The sequence below is a fragment of the Macrobrachium rosenbergii genome, chromosome 26, assembly GCF_040412425.1.
Source record: "Macrobrachium rosenbergii isolate ZJJX-2024 chromosome 26, ASM4041242v1, whole genome shotgun sequence".
In the NCBI taxonomy this organism is placed as follows: Eukaryota; Metazoa; Arthropoda; class Malacostraca; order Decapoda; family Palaemonidae; genus Macrobrachium; species Macrobrachium rosenbergii.
The window spans coordinates 48,488,026-48,504,197 of record NC_089766.1 but is presented as its reverse complement, the minus strand read 5'-3'; the positions used below and the strand labels follow the sequence as shown (position 1 = coordinate 48,504,197).

At 35.4% G+C, this 16,172-nt stretch overlaps 2 protein-coding genes across 2 annotated transcripts in view; one reads left to right on the top strand and one right to left on the bottom strand.

Annotated features, from left to right (window-relative positions):
• Positions 1-16,172, top strand: part of LOC136853176 (CDAN1-interacting nuclease 1) — a 218,107-nt gene that overhangs the window by 26,767 nt on the left and 175,168 nt on the right. The gene's annotated exons all lie outside the window — the stretch shown is intronic.
• The window catches only part of LOC136853178 (uncharacterized), a 551,704-nt gene that overhangs the window by 397,271 nt on the left and 138,261 nt on the right, over positions 1-16,172 (bottom strand). Inside the window, exon 2 of the mRNA XM_067128514.1 lies at positions 9,677-9,813. Coding sequence (XP_066984615.1) covers positions 9,677-9,813 — 137 coding nt within the window. The remainder of the gene's footprint in view (positions 1-9,676; positions 9,814-16,172) is intronic.

The window sequence follows — 16,172 nt, the reverse complement described above, 5'->3', positions numbered from 1 at the left end:
TGGTAAAGTTAATCTCGTGGTAACTGCTTTTGGTAAGTTAATCTCGAGGTAATTGCTTCTGGTGAAGATAATCTCGTGATAACAAAATCTCGTGGTAACTGAACTTAATCCCGTGGTAACCGCTCATTAATGGAAAATTTAATCTCAGGGTAACTGTTCTGGTGAAGATAATGTTAATTATAAAAAGTTAATCTCGTGGTAAATGCTTTTGGTAACGTTAATCTCATGGCATTTTCATAAAATTAATCTCAACTGCTCTTGACATAATGCTTCTGTAAAAGAAATACAAAATCTCGAACCGCTTTTGATAAATTAAAAAACTTTAACTTTTCGATAAAGTTAATGTTGTTGAAATCTGATTGGTCAAATTGAGCCAATGTTTTTCACAATGTTGTTGAAAGGAGAATATCAGAAATCCCACTTAGATATTATTATTATTATTATTATTATTATTATTATTATTATTAATTATTATTATTATTATTATTATTATTATGAACAAAGCCCACCAAAGGGCCACTGACTTGAAATAAGAAGCTTGAATATTAAGGCGTTCATTAAAGAAGTAAGAGGAAGTAAAGGGAAATACAGAATGAAGAGATACATGGAAATAACTATTTTTGTTGACATCTGATATAAAACCATCGTTTTGATATATATATCATCTTACAGTAATCTAGAGAAGTATGATATATAACGATAATATTCATATATATATATATATGCATTCATCATTATTCATCAGAATAAATCGTTTTGAGTAATACATCCCGGAAATTCGTCTTAGGCCTAATTATTAGGCCTAGATTGTCACCCGTCTAATGTAAACCCTCCCGGGAGGTTTTGCTCTGCATGAATTAATCAATATTAGCTAGACTTGGTCCCCAGCTGAGACTCGAGAATTAGCCCTTTCTCTCTCTCTCTCTCTCTCTCTCTCTCTCTCTCTCTCTCTCTCTCTGGGTTCTAATGTTTTCTTTGAGTGATATGTTTGTTGTTGCATGTCAGCCGAGTAAGCTTGTGGTATATGTAAATCGCCTTCGTGAAATGCTGTTTTGTTCTTCTCACCGAGGGTTGGTCGTCATCAGGTATGCAATATACAGTGAGGATGGAACTCAAATACTTTGATTGTATCAATCGTCGTAATGTGGTTATGTTTCTGCTCGGCGCTGATTTATTATTATTATTATTATTATTATTATTATTATTATTATTATTATTATTATTATTATTATTCAGAAGATGAACCCTATTCATATAGAACAAGCCCACCAAAGGGGCCACTGACTTAAAATCAAGCTTCCGAAGATTATTATTATTATTATTATTATTATTATTATTATTATTATTATTATTATTATTATTATTATCATTATTATTCAGAAGATAAACCCTATTCATATAGAATAAGCCCACTAAAGGGGCCACTGACTTGAAATTCAAGCTTCCAAAGAATATGGCGTATATTATTATTGGTATGTTGATCATCCACCCTCCAATCATCAAACATACCAAATTGCAGCCCTCTAGCCTCAGTAGTTTTCATTTTATTGAAGGTTAAAATTAGCCATAACCGTGGTTCTGGCAACGCTACAGGACAGACCACCACCGGGCCGTGGCTGAAAGCTTCATGGGCCACGGCTCATACGGCATTATACCGAGACCACCGGAAGATAGATCTGTTTTCGGTGTTCTTGATTATGCGCTGTACAGAAAACTCGATTGCGCCGAAGAAACTTTTTCCACTTGTTTATTTAAGATTCTGTCCGCCATAGCTGCGTCATTCTGCTCCTTCAGGAGCACATTGCGCCACTCACCTTTTTTCTGGCAGTCACTAGATGTTATGGTCCTTTTGTTCTAACACCTACCTATCCACCCAAGACTTTCTTGGTTGACCTGTCCTTTTTCTTTGCAAATTACGAAGATGTTCATATTTTCCCCAAAATATTAATCTCCATACTCCATTTTTTGGATGCTGACCAGGAATTATAAAGTATAAAAGCTTTTGAGACGGACCCTTGACCTTGGCCTTGCTTATGTGGCTTAAGAATGGATAAGAAAACGAGGTAAGACTATTTCTTCGAAAGACCTAGCGCGAGTGTATGTTGAGATGGACAGATTTTCCTAAAGTAAACATAACTCAGAAGTTTAAGGATGAAGGAGCGGAAGACTGAGAAAGTGTTGGTTGTCGGGCGCGGAAGAAGAACTGTTGGTACAGGGATGGGAGGGGGGTTTAGGGGTGGGGGTCCAACTCTTGGTTGAGGGAAGCAGTAGATTGAGAACGAGGTAGTGTTGAGTGGCGCAGTGTGGGAATGGCGATCAGCATAATATTAATAGGCCTTTTGTGTTGATTTTATGCAATAAATGTTGCAGGGACTGTTTGCTTTTAGAACCCACTCTCCTCGTTTATTATATATATATATATATATATATATATATATATATATATATATATATATATATATATATATATATATATATATATTTTTTTTTTTTAAAGATATTTTACTTAAACAAAAGATTTGAATAAAGAGAATGAAATTAGTATTATTTTTTTTTTTAGATGAAACTCATTACAAGCGCAGCTGATGCCTCCAATTTAGTAGGTCCTGCTGCGTGCGGGAAGGAAGAAGGAGGGTTGGCCTGGGGTGGGGGGTGGGGGGTTCCTCAAATAAGCTCATAAATAGATAGCCAGTACATTCGCGGGAGAATAATTAAGCTGAGGTTACTTATATTATTGCATGTACAGACATTTATATATATATATATATATATATATATATATATATATATATATATATATATATATATATATATATATATATATATGTATATATGGACGTTTAAAAACGATGATAATATAAAGAGAGCGTCAGCAAGTAGGCCGAACCATCAGTCTGTGTACTTACAGGGGAGGTATTGGTTACAAACAGAAGAATTATTATGCAAATTCTGTACATATATTATATATATATATATATATATATATATATATATATATATATATTATTATATATATGTATATATAATATATATATATATATGTATATATATATATATATATATATATTATATGCATATAATTATGTAATATATATGTATATATATATATATATATATATATATATTATATAATTTATATATATTATTAATTTTGTGTGTATGAGCTGTACATGCAACTATATAAATAAGGCCCCCATCATTATTCTTCCCGAGAACGTACCGGCTATTTATTTATGAGCTTATTTGAGGAACACCCCCCTCACTCCCACCCCGGTCCACCCCCTTCTTATTCCCCACACGCAGAGGAACCTACTAAATTCGGGGGGCATCAGCTGCGCTTCTAACGAGTAAAAAAAAAAATAGTTCAATTCTCTTTATTCAGATCTTTTGTTGAACCGTTTTTCCTTCCTGCTGAATATTGAAACTACTCCCAATTAGTCTTTTTAAATTCAAACGCTGGATTTGCTTGGAAACTAACGCTGTTGTGCAGATGTTGAATTCACTTCCGTGGGGAATTTGTCATTTTTATATGTGTGACGGATTTTAAATAGTGGGGACTGCCATGCTTTGATGCGTTTGTTTATTTTGGGGGGGTCAGTATTAAGCGAAGGTGTCATTCTTTTATGCACCGATATTTAAAAATTTTTGTTGCAATTATAATTATAATTGTTAAAAAATAATAATAATTATTATTATTATTATTATTATTATTATTATTATTATTATTATTATTATTATTATTACATGCACACATTCGACTGAAATAACATAAAATACGCTTATTATTATTATTATTATTATTATTATTATTATTATTATTATTATTATTATTATTATTATCATTATATGCACCCATTCGACAGAAATAACATAAAATACAATTATTATTATTATTATTATTATTATTATTATTATTATTATTATTATTACTAAACGCACACATTCGACTGAAATAATATAAAATACAATTAGCAGAATAAAGACATTACCCAGAATACATATTAGATTAAGAGAACGTCAAAAAGTGAATTCTAAAGTATGTTTTTCTTCTATAAAGAAACCTGCCAATTGCGAAGACATATTGTTGTCTTATTTCCCATCAGCCCCTGCTACTGGGTCCGGAATGGTCTTAACACAACCTTTTTTCTTCATACCCTATCTTTTTATCACTTTTTTCCTTCACTTTAATTTTTTTTCCTCTCTCTCTCTCCCATCTTTCATCTCGTATTTTTCTTCCTCCTCCTCAATTTTCCTTTTTCTTTCTTCTCTCCTTCCCCTTCTTCAAAATTTCTCTCAATACTTTTCACTTAGTTCTTTTTATTGTCAATAAACTGAGGCAGGTGACTGACTTTTAATGAGGCTGGTTGAAAATATTGTTAATTTACAGGTCGGAAGTTGCGCTGTGGACTCGATGTGTGTGTGTGCGTGTGTTTGTGTGTGTATGTGTGTGTGCGTGTGTGCACCTCGGGAAGTGGAAAGAGGGGGGGGGGTCCTCTCAAAGACAAAAATAAAAAAGGAATCTTCTTGTCTTCCCAGACTTATATTCTTGTCGCATTTCCTGATGGACTTTTCGTGAGTTTATATTTCGAAAAAGAAAATGAGTTTATATTTCGAAAAAGAAAATGAGTTTATATTTCGAAAAAGAAAATGAGTTTATATTTCGAAAAAGATAATGAGTTTATATTTCGAAAAAGAAAATGAGTATATTTCGAAAAAGAAAGTGAGTTTATATTTCGAATAAGAAAATGAGTTTATATTTCGAAAAAGAAAATGAGTTTATATTTCGAAAAAGAAAATGAGTTTATATTTCGAAAAAGAAAATGAGTTTATATTTCGAAAAAGAAAATGAGTATATTTCGAAAAAGAAAATGAGTTTATATTTCGAAAAAGAAAATGAGTTTATATTTCGAATAAGAAAATGAGTTTATATTTCGATAAAGAAAATGAGTTTATATTTCGAAAAAGAAAATGAGTTTATATTTCGAAAAAAAAATGAGTTTATATTTCGAAAAAGAAAATTATTTGTATTTTCGAAAAAGAAAATGAGTTTATATTTCGAAAAAGAAAATGAGTTTATATTTCGAAAAAGAAAATGAGTTTACATTTCGAAAAAGAAAATGAGTTTATATTTCGAAAAAGAAAATGAGTTTATATTTCGAAAAAGAAAATGAGTTCATATTTCCAAAAAGAAAATGAGTTTACATTTCGAAAAAGAAAATGATTTTATATTTCGAAAAAGGAAATGATTTTATATTTCCAAAAAGAAAATGAGTTTACATTTCGAAAAAGAAAATGTGTTTATATTTCGAAAAAGAAAATGAGTTTACATTTCGAAAAAGAAAATGAGTTTATATTTCGAAAAAGAAAATGAGTTTACATTTCGAAAAAGAAAATGAGTTCATATTTCGAAAAAGAAAATGAGTTTACATTTCGAGAAAGAAAATGTGTTTATATTTCGAAAAAAAAATGAGTTTACATTTCGAAAAAGAAAATGAGTTTATATTTCGAAAAAGAAAATGAGTTTATATTTCGAAAAAGAAAATAAGTTTATATTTCGAAAAAGAAAAATACAAAAAAATGAGTCTGCAATTCCTATTAAGTTTGATTAATTCGGACAGCGGGCCGTCACAGTAAATAATTGGTGGGGGGGGGGGCCAATGCCGTCAGTGCACCTCATGTGGTGCACTGTAGGCATTATTACTTAAGGTTCTTTGCAGCGTGTCTTCCATGGGCCCTAGCTGCAACCCCGTTTGTTCTTTTAACTGAACTTGCTCAGACCTCCATCATCATCGTGTGACGATATTAAGTGATAGATCTCTCTCTCTCTCTCTCTCTCTCTCTCTCTCTCTCTCTCTCTCTCTCTCTCTCTCTCTCTCTCTCTCTCGTTGTTTCAACAAGTTCGACGGAGATACTCTGATTCTTGGAAGCATTTACTTAGCCAAATAAAAACATGTTTACGTGAAAGGATTGTATAGTGTATGTTTACACACGATACAAAAAACTTTGGCCCATTTTCTGAAGAATTCGTTGTGCCTCTGCTGACGTATAGGAGTGGGCTGTGTACCTGATGGTTAGTCGACTGGGGTGGATCACAGTCAGGGTGGAAAAGAGCTTGGAGGCAGCGGGTTCTTCCCAAAAGAATTGATCGCAGGAAACCATTCCTTCCTAAGGGAAGTGTGTGTATATATATATATATATATATATATATATATATATATATATATATATATATATATATATATATATATATATTAAAAAGTGATAAAGTTACTGCGGCAGGATAATTGATTAAGAAGAGAGAGAGAGAGAGAGAAAGAGAGAGAAAAGAAAATATTATGTTAGAGAATAAAATAAAAGTAAAAAAAAAATAAAGTACGATGTAAAAGCAACAGAACATGTCTTAAGGACCCCGAGAGAGAAAGAGAGAGAGAGTGAGTGAAAGTCAGGAAATTAGAGAAAGAGAGAGAGAGAGAATGAGCGGAACACACGCACAAGTACTTTTAAAGAGAAGAGAGAGAGAGAGAACCCTGCTTGTGGAAGGCACACGGCTGCTACAGGCGAGGCGACTCAGCTGTACCAAAGAATTTCCACACACACACACAGACACACACGGGGGCGGGGGCGGGGGGGCAAGGCGCCTGCCTTTCAGCATAATTCAAAAACGCCTAGTCGTTATTATGGAGGGCTTGGGATGTGTGCTTTTTAATATATATATATATATATATATATATATATATATATATATATATATATATATATATATACATACATAATTTATATGTATACGTAAATATACAATGTATTTTTCAGTTCCTATATGTTTGCGGTTGTCAGTAGGCCTGACCAAACACAAATTTGACGCCTTACAGATCCCTTTAGCCTCACAAGCAGTCAGTAGACAGAATATTCGAAGTCTGCAGAACGTATTTTAGATCATTAATAAAAATTATTATTATTATTATTATTATTATTATTATTATTATTATTATTATTATTATTATTATTATTATTCAGAAGATGAACCCTATTCCTATGGAACAAGCCCACCAAAGGGGCCACTTACTTAAAATTCAAGCTTCAAAAATATTAAGATGTTTATTAGGAAGAAGTAAGAGGAGGTGAAGGGAAATACAAAAAGAAGAGATCCCACTTATTAAAAAGAAAAAATAATTTAATCAATCAACAAACAGATAAAAATGTATCAAAATGCAAGGAGAATAGCCTTAGAGTAGCAATACATCGCATCTTCGCTTGAACTTCTGAAGAAGAAGAAGAAGTTCCAACAGCACGACATCCTCAGAAGGGAGGCTGTTCCACAGTCCAGCGGTCTGAGGAGGAATAAAGGACCTCTGGAACTCTGGAGAAGTTCGACAGTGAAGGCAAAACATTGACTGCATATTGGTGGTTCAACTGTTCAGCGAATCTGGTTGCTCTAGTCAGGAAAAGGTGATCACTGGATACCCTTGATGATATTATTTGATTTTATGAAATTCAGGGTGAAGAGCCAAGCATTCTGGGAGCTCTCTCTGCCACTCAGCGCTTCTTAAGACAGTTAGAAGAGGGAGTTAGAGTGGTTGGATAGCAGAGCTCCAGAGATCCAGAAATAAAGGAGATGAAGTACTAGGATTGAAAGGTGGTACAGGGAGATAACCCCATTGTTACAATAAGAATTGTTAGAAAGGTTGGACGGCAAGATCGGAGAAAAAATGGAGGTAAAGTAAAATGCTAAGATGTTTGGGGCATCTAGAGGCCGAAGGTACGCAGTTGAAAAACCCCTTTAGTGTAGGATACACTAGAAATTCTTTCTTGTGCTTTCACTTCCACAGCTCTCCAGCCTCCTGTCTCACAGTTCGGATACCCAAAGTCCCAGGTTCGAATCCTGGCCGAGTACGGACCGGCCTGGTTCCCCAGTGCTCGGCTTTTAGGCGTAGATTCCATAGATTCCATAATCTAGTCTAATCCAGTCATTTACCTTTTAATTGTTGGTCAGTTTGATATTTGCATCTCTCTCTCTCTCTCTCTCTCTCTCTCTCTCTCTCTCTCTCTCTCTCTCTCTCTCTGCAACATAATATGCACTTTATTGAATGCCTGCGCTCACATTGTTCAATGTGTTTGTGGAACGGGTAATCAGTGGATCCCCGCGTGCAATAATTGAAGGCATTGAATGGCGCATAGATCATTTTACAAATGTATGACTATGTGATGTTTCAAACAAGATCATTTTTATACTTTGATGAGAGTCGAGTTTTCTGTATCACCGTTTTGAGTTCTGGTGATTAAGCTATTCATTTACCCGTGTGTTTAGTTCATTTATGCTTGCTTTGTCTTAAAGGATCGTAATTCTGACATTAATTTGTAAGCTTTGGTTCCAGCGTTCATATTTCTGTCGTCGGTGGGCTTTAGATATCGGGCTCGAATGATTTTGGTCCATTTGGTGTGAGTGTGAGCTGGTTAGTCATTGAAGGATTCGTTAAACAACGTGCAAATAGGGTGTACACATATTGTATGACTTTTCGATGATTATCAGTGTCCTATGTAAACAGTCTGAGCCTGGGTCATTGAGTCTGAGAGTCCCTTTTCTTGAGTCTGAAACAAAAGTTTTGAGTCTCAGTCTTTTGAGTCTGAATTTTGAGTCTTGAGTCTGAGTCTGGGTCTTGAGTTTGAGTCTTGAGTCTGGGTCTTGAGTTTTGAGTCTCAGTCTGGGTTTTGAGTCCTGGGTCTCAATCTGAGTCTTGAGTCTGAGTCTTGAGTTTTGAGTCTCAGTCTGTGGGTCTTGAGAGTCTTAAATCTTTGAGCTTTGAGTCTTGAGTCTTAAGAGTCTCTTGAGTCTTGAGTCTTGAGTCTGAGTCTTGAGTCTTGAGTGTGAGTTTTGAATCTCAGTCTGAGTTTTGAGTCAGAGTCTATCAGAGTCTGGGTCTCAGAGTGTGAGTCTTGAGTCTTATCAGAGTCTGAATCTGAGTCTTGAGTCTGAGTCTAGAGTCTTGAGTCTGAGTCTTGAGCCTTAAATCTTTGAGCTTTGAGTCTTGAGTCTTATCAGAGTCTGAGTCTTGAGTCTGAATCTGAGTCTTGAGTCTGAATCTGAGTCTTGAGTCTGAGTCTTGAGTCTTATCAGTCTGAGTCTTGAGTCTGATCAGAGCCTGAGTCTGAGTCTGAATCTGAGTCTTGAGTCTGAGTCTGAGTCTTGAGTGTGAGTCTCGAGTCTTGAGTCTGAGTCTTGAATCTTGAATCTTGAGTCTGAGTCTTGAGTCTTATCAGAGTCTGAGTCTTGAGTCTTATCAGAGCCTGAGTCTTGAGTCTGAGTTTGAGCCTGGGTCTTGAATCTGAGTCTAACCCTTGGTCTTGAGTCTGAGTCTGAGTCCGAATCTTGAATCTGAGTCTGAGTATTGAGTCTGTGTCTTGAGTCTGAGTCCAGTAAGTTGCTCTGACTGACCAGTAACTCAGTAAAGTTAGCATCATTGCGACAGAGAAAAAAAAAATGTATTTCCTTCGACAAAGTAAATAACTAAGTTACTTTTTCCAGGAATTTGATTCCCCCCCCAACCCCCACCCCAAAACAAGTTGCTTCTGACTGGCCAGTAAATTACCAAAAATGCAGAGCGAGAAACCTGATGATTCCTTTCATTAGAGTAAAAAATTGTCGACTTATCTCTCGCAGATACTTGATTGGCTCACTTACCTTGCAGTGTGTGTCCGTGATGGCGCATTCCTTGTTGTCTTCTAGAGTGGCACCGAAGCAGGGATTCACTGTGGACATTCCCTCGCTCAGGGTCCCGCACTGGTAGCATCTCAGGCCAGCCCCTATCTGTGCCTGGCCTGAAAAAGAAAGAGAAAGATTTCGTTTTAGGGTGAGTCGGAACCACTGACATTTACCAAAGAATTTTAATTGTCTTTGCCTGTTCGAAGACTTGCTTAAAGTATTGTAACCTCACTTACTCATTTGTCCCACCTACGGGGGACAGTGGCGTCCAGTGCCCGCCTCGTGCGGTGCACTGTGGGCATTTCTGACGACTCTTTGTGGCTTCCAAAGGATATTATGGCGTTCATCAGGAAGAAGTAAGAGGAAGTAAAGGGAAATACAGAAAGAAGATATATCACTTAATAAAAAAGAAAGAAGTGGATTAATAAATAGATAAATAGATAAAAATGTATCAAAATGCTTAGTTTAGTTTAGGTGAAGGCCCCAAATAGCCGTGCGATATTCACAATAATTTTCCAGTTTTTCCTTTTCTTTGTCTTCTGAAGATATTTAAAGCTAGTTTATATTTTTACAATTCCTGAATTCTGTTCGTAATGTTATTGTTACCAGTAACACAAATTTTTCTCTGAACTCATGACATAATGAATTTTTGAAAAACTAGCTTGATCGTGCCCTCGCAATAAGGGTATTAAATTTTGGTAGGGTTCCTTAACCATACCAAAGCCACTGGTATGTTTATTATTATTATTATTATTATTATTATTATTATTATTATTATTATTATTATTATTATTATTATTATTATTTCAATAGATGAAACCTATTCACATGGAACAAGCACACCAAAGGAGCCATTGACTTGAAATTAAAGTGCCAAGAATGTTGGTTCCAACCTCCCACCGCAGCAGACCCCACCCACACTGCAGCAGTGACTGATCATGATACAGGGCCAGTGATTTTTCATCGCCCTGGGTGAGACGCGAACCACCCCCCCTTCGCCACATCTGGGTAGCATGCCACGACACTAACCGCTATACCAACGGACCAGCTAAATTTCTTTTAATAGCACCTTTCCAATGCTGAAAAGCATTTGTGCATGGAATGTGCTTGCATGATGTGATTGCATGCAAGTGTGACATTAATTAAGGTGTATCTTAAAAAACTAAAACAGATTTTAACATTCATATTACCATTTCATTGAAAGATGAGGCAGTTTATATTATGTTAAAGTCCATTCTGGCGAAAAGCCCTTTCTCTCTCTCTCTCTCTCTCTCTCTCTCTCTCTCTCTCTCTCTCTCTCTCTCTCTCTCTCTCGGCCAGGTATTATGCATATTACCTCAACATTTCATGAATAATTCCTGACAAAGTAAATGAAATCCTTAAGTTTATACGCGTCACGTATTCATACATTTATTACACAAGCGCGTGAGATGTGACAACAATCATTTTCCCATCATGAAACGAAGTGAATAGCCAAAAACGCTTCAACAAGGCGAGCAGCAATTGGGGTACATACCCAGAATTATTTCCAGCTCCTCAAATGCCGCGGAAATAATCGGATCGCTTCGATAATGAATGCATAACTGTGGGCAGAATTTCCGCATGCAGATTAGCTGCGAATGTAATTGGGAATTATAGTTTTGTTTAAAGGAGAAGGTGCGAGTCTAATTCAAGTTTGCCAGCGCTGCTGTTAAAGGGCGTTTTGCCTGCGACGTTTACGGAGATTTTCGTGACGGAGATGACGCTTGCTTCAAAAGTTCGAGTTTCAGATTTATAGTTTTTAACGTCTTTATGTTGACTGACAGTATATTGATGATCAAGTTGTTATACTTAGTGAAGTCATTATAACATACTATGCAGTCCTGTCGAGTAGACCACTTCTAAGAATATTAAAATTAAAATAGATAAATAAATCTATTCTTGAATGGGCTAGGTGTCATTTTCATGGGACACCTCTGGGAAAGTTTATGTAATAACAGACAGTTGAATTTGACTTTATGAAACGTATTCTGCCAAGCCAAGCACTTCGGGACACCTTCGGCCATTCACCTTTAAGGACAGTGAAAAAAACTGAGGTTTCAAAATAAACTTCCGTTGAAGGAGGGGTTCAAACCTTATCACTAAACTTCCAGTATCACAGTTTATCCAGATACCTGAGCGCATTCGTTATCTGGCGCTTCGCGTCGACTAACTTCCGGCGGCGCCATTGTTTTCGCTCACGAATCCCTCCGGGATTTCGTTTCCTTTTTCCGCTCTCTTTCATACGTTCCCTGTTAATCCCTCTCGATAACGAGTGTAAATAGGAAATCCTTCGGATTTATCTTGCGTAACGATCCCAGCGCTGATAAGCGTAACCACACGGCATTTGTTTCCTGGTAATCGTCTTTGTTGTTCGTCGATATAGAATTTGATTATTATTATTATTATTATTATTATTATTATTATTATTATTATTATTATTATTATTATTATTATTCAGAAGATGAAACCTATTCATGTGGAACAAGATCACCAAAGGGGCCACTGACTTGAGATTCAAGCTTCCAACAAATTCCAACGAATATGGTGTATTTATTATTATTATTATTATTATTATTCAGAAGATGAACCCTATTTATATGGAACAAGCATATTATTATTATTATTATTATTCGGAAGATGGAACATTCATATGGAACAAGCCCACCAAAGGGATCACTGACTTGAAATTCCAGAAGCTTCCAAAGAATATTAAGGTGTTCATTAGGAAGAAGTAAGAGGAAGTAAAGGGAAATACAGAAAGAAGAGATCCCACTTATCAAAAAAGAAAAAATAAATTAATAAAAGATAAACATTTTTTAAAATGCAAGAAGAACAGCATTAGGGTAGTAATGCAATTGCATCTTCGCTTGAACTTCTGAAGAAGTTCCAATTCCACAGTCCAACGGTACAAAAGGTATGTTACCAATTTATATATCGGTGCAATGTAGAATGATCTAGAACTTCCATTTTTTCAACTGTTACGATCACAATGCAATGCATTAGTAGCCTACTTAAAGGGTAATCATTATAATCCATTTTGTTAACCGGTGAAATCCAGCCTGACCTCAATTTTGGCAGTCGATCGTTTGTGGTACAATGGAATACTAGATGTCTGCTAACGAAAACACGAACAGAACGTGAATTACTGCCTTTTTCACATCTTTTATCTTCAGTGTTTCGATTCCCCACTGAGACAGATCTTTTTGTGAGGTGATACCCACGACTTCAGCACTGATCACTACAGGGTATTCTCAATGTCATCAACCCTGTAGAGGGGTCGTGCATTACTTGAGAAGGTTCTTTGCAGCGTCCCTTCTATGGCCCCTAGCTGCAACCCCTTTCATTCCTTTTACTGTACCTCCATTCATTTATCTTTCTTCCATCTTACTTTCCAGCTTCTCCTAAAAATTGATTCATAGTGCAACTGCTTTGAGGTTTTCCTTCTGTGACGCCTTTCAAAGCTTCTGACTGTCAATATCCCATTCAGCTCTGAATGACCTTATAGGTGGCCTAAATCCTATTCATTCTCTCCAGTGATTGGTCTCTGCCTCTCTGTTGGTTCAAAGGAACAGTTTGAGTTGTACTGTCTCGCAGTTTTACTCTAGAAAACAACAGACGTCTCTCCTCTCATTTAAGCTTCGTCTGAGCTGAAGTGCAGGATAGTCTGACAACCACTTATTACTGTCAGACTTTTCAAGTCCTGTATCTCATGTTTTTCGTTTTCGAAGGATACAGCATTTTGAATTTTGAGTGAGATATATATGGCTGTACATGACATTTGAAAGTAAACGTTGAAATCATAAGAAAAGAGGTTTATTGCTTGATTGAGAAAACGAATCAGCGTGAGACGTCAAATTTAATAAGCGTAGCGCAGGGGCTGTACTGTGGACCATATTGTTTGTTTGTGTGTGTATATATATATATATATATATATATATATATATATATATATATATATATATATATATATATATATATATATATATATATATATATATATATATATATATATATATTATGCATCGACGTCTCTGTGTGATTTTCATTCATCAATGTATTTCCATATGTATTGATTATATTTTAGAGTTAAATCATCTATTTGGAATATATTATGATTTGTTCAGATATATGGGTCGATATTGAGTATATAGCCGTCGCTACGAATACTTATCTATATATATATATACATATATATGTATGTATATATTTATAGTTTATACGTGTGCCATTTAGTTCAGAACACTTCCGTGAACGCTGAACTTATATAATTGTTATGCGCTTATGCGCGCGCGCATATGGCTCGGAAATCTCCTCGAGTCAATGGCAATTCCGCAAAAGGCCATTTGCGGAATCCGACGGCAGCTTCCTTCCCGTCTCGAAAAGGAGAGATTTACCGAGAAGAGAAAATCCGATTGGTTTGTTATTATCTGTTTCCATTCCTCCTAGATTTATCATATTGACCGCCATTTTTTTTTTTTTTTCTCTTGGAGTTCCTTTACAGTTCGTTCTTGGTGTGTGTGAGAGAGAGAGAGAGAGAGAGAGAGAGAGAGAGAGAGAGAGAGAGAGAGAGAGATCCCAATGATTTATATGATTTTCTTTACCCATTTTCTTTTGTCGTGTTTGTGTAAAAGATATGAGAGAGAGAGAGAGAGAGAGATTTAATGTAAGTGAATTTTTGTATACTTTTACCTAAAGAGAAAGATAAGAAAATTTTTAGAAAGAGAGAGAGAGAGAGAGAGAGAGAGAGAGAGAGAGAGAGAGAGAGAGAGAGAGAGAGAGAGAGATATTCCAATGTCTTAATGATTTTCTCTACCCATTTTCCATCTCATATTTGTGTAAAAGATATGATCGTGTATGTGTGTGTGTCTGAGAGAGAGAGAGAGAGAGGGAGATTACGCCATTTATCTCCTTTTTAGCAGAAATCGCTTTCGATTTTCAATCTGAGACAAAATCTGTGATTGATGATTTCGAAAAGATGGAGTAAGGGCCGGGAGGGAGGAAATTGTCAACCGGTCCGGCTATTTATCAGAGGGAAGACTTTTCCAAGGTAAAAACAGCTCTCAATCTCAGTATTTAATATATATATATATATATATATATATATATATATATATATATATATATATATATATATATATATATATATATATGCATATTCATGCTTGTATGTATGCATTCATTAATTGTACTTGAAGAAAATGCATAATATTGATAGATAATCGCTTATTCAGTTTTACTCGTTATATATCTTGACCCCCGTAGGGGGGGGGGGGGTTAGTGCCGTCAGTGCACCTCACAGGGTGCACTGTAGGCGTTACTTAAGGGCCTTTGCAGCGTCCCTTCGGCCCCTAGCTGCAACCCTTTTGTTCCTTTACTGTACCTCCATTCATAGTATCTTTCTTCCATCTTGCTATCCACCCTCTCCTAAAAATTGTTTCTTAGTGCAACTGCTTTGAGGTTTTCCTCCTGTTACACCTTTCAAACCTTCTACTCTCAATTTCCTTTCCAGCGCTGAATGACCTCGTAGATCCCAGTATGCTTGGACTTTGGGCTCTACACTGTATTCCATATTTCATATATCTTGATATTTTCCCCGCAAGAAAGTCCACGTACATTTCCAGAGACCTGCTTTAGTGAAGAAGAAATTAAAACCGGATTTGGGAATGCGCCTTAGAGTGTTGTTAGGAAAAGAGTATTTTTTACTGAAGTTACTCTGGAATTGAATTGATTTTTAAGTCCTTTCTCTTGAATAGCAACTATTGTGGTGCATTACTCAGCTTCTCTATAGCTCGGGATACTACGAACAAATAATATCAGTCGGCCTCTCGAAAATTCTCAGTGAAAAATTGGACGAATCTGCAGCAGAAATGGAAGAGCAGGAAAAGCGGTGTTTGTTGAGGATCAGTCTCTCATTTAAATTTTCTGCATATTTTCTCTCGTTTAAATTTTCTGCATATTTTCTCTCATTTAAATTTTCTGCATGTTTTCTCTCATTTAAATTTTCTGCATATTTTCTCTCCTTTTAATTATCTGCATATTTTCTCCCATTTAAATTTTCTGCATATTTTCTCTCATTTAAATTTTCTGCATATTTTCCCTCATTTAAATTTTCTGCATATTTTCTCTCATTTAAATTTTCTGCATGTTTTCTCTCATTTAAATTTTCTGCATATTTTCTCTCATTTAAATTTTCTGCATATTTTCTTTCATTTAAATTTTCTGCATGTTTTCTTTCATTTAAATTTTCTGCACATTTTCTCTCATTTAATTTTTCTGCGTGTTTTCTCTCATTTAAGTTTTCTGCATATTTTCTCATTAAAATTTTCTGCATATTTTCTCTCATTTAAATTTTATGTATATTTTCTCTCATTTAAATTTTCTGCATATTTTCTCTCATTTAATTTTTCTGCATGTTTTCTCTCATTTAAGTTTTCTGCATATTTTCTCATTTAAA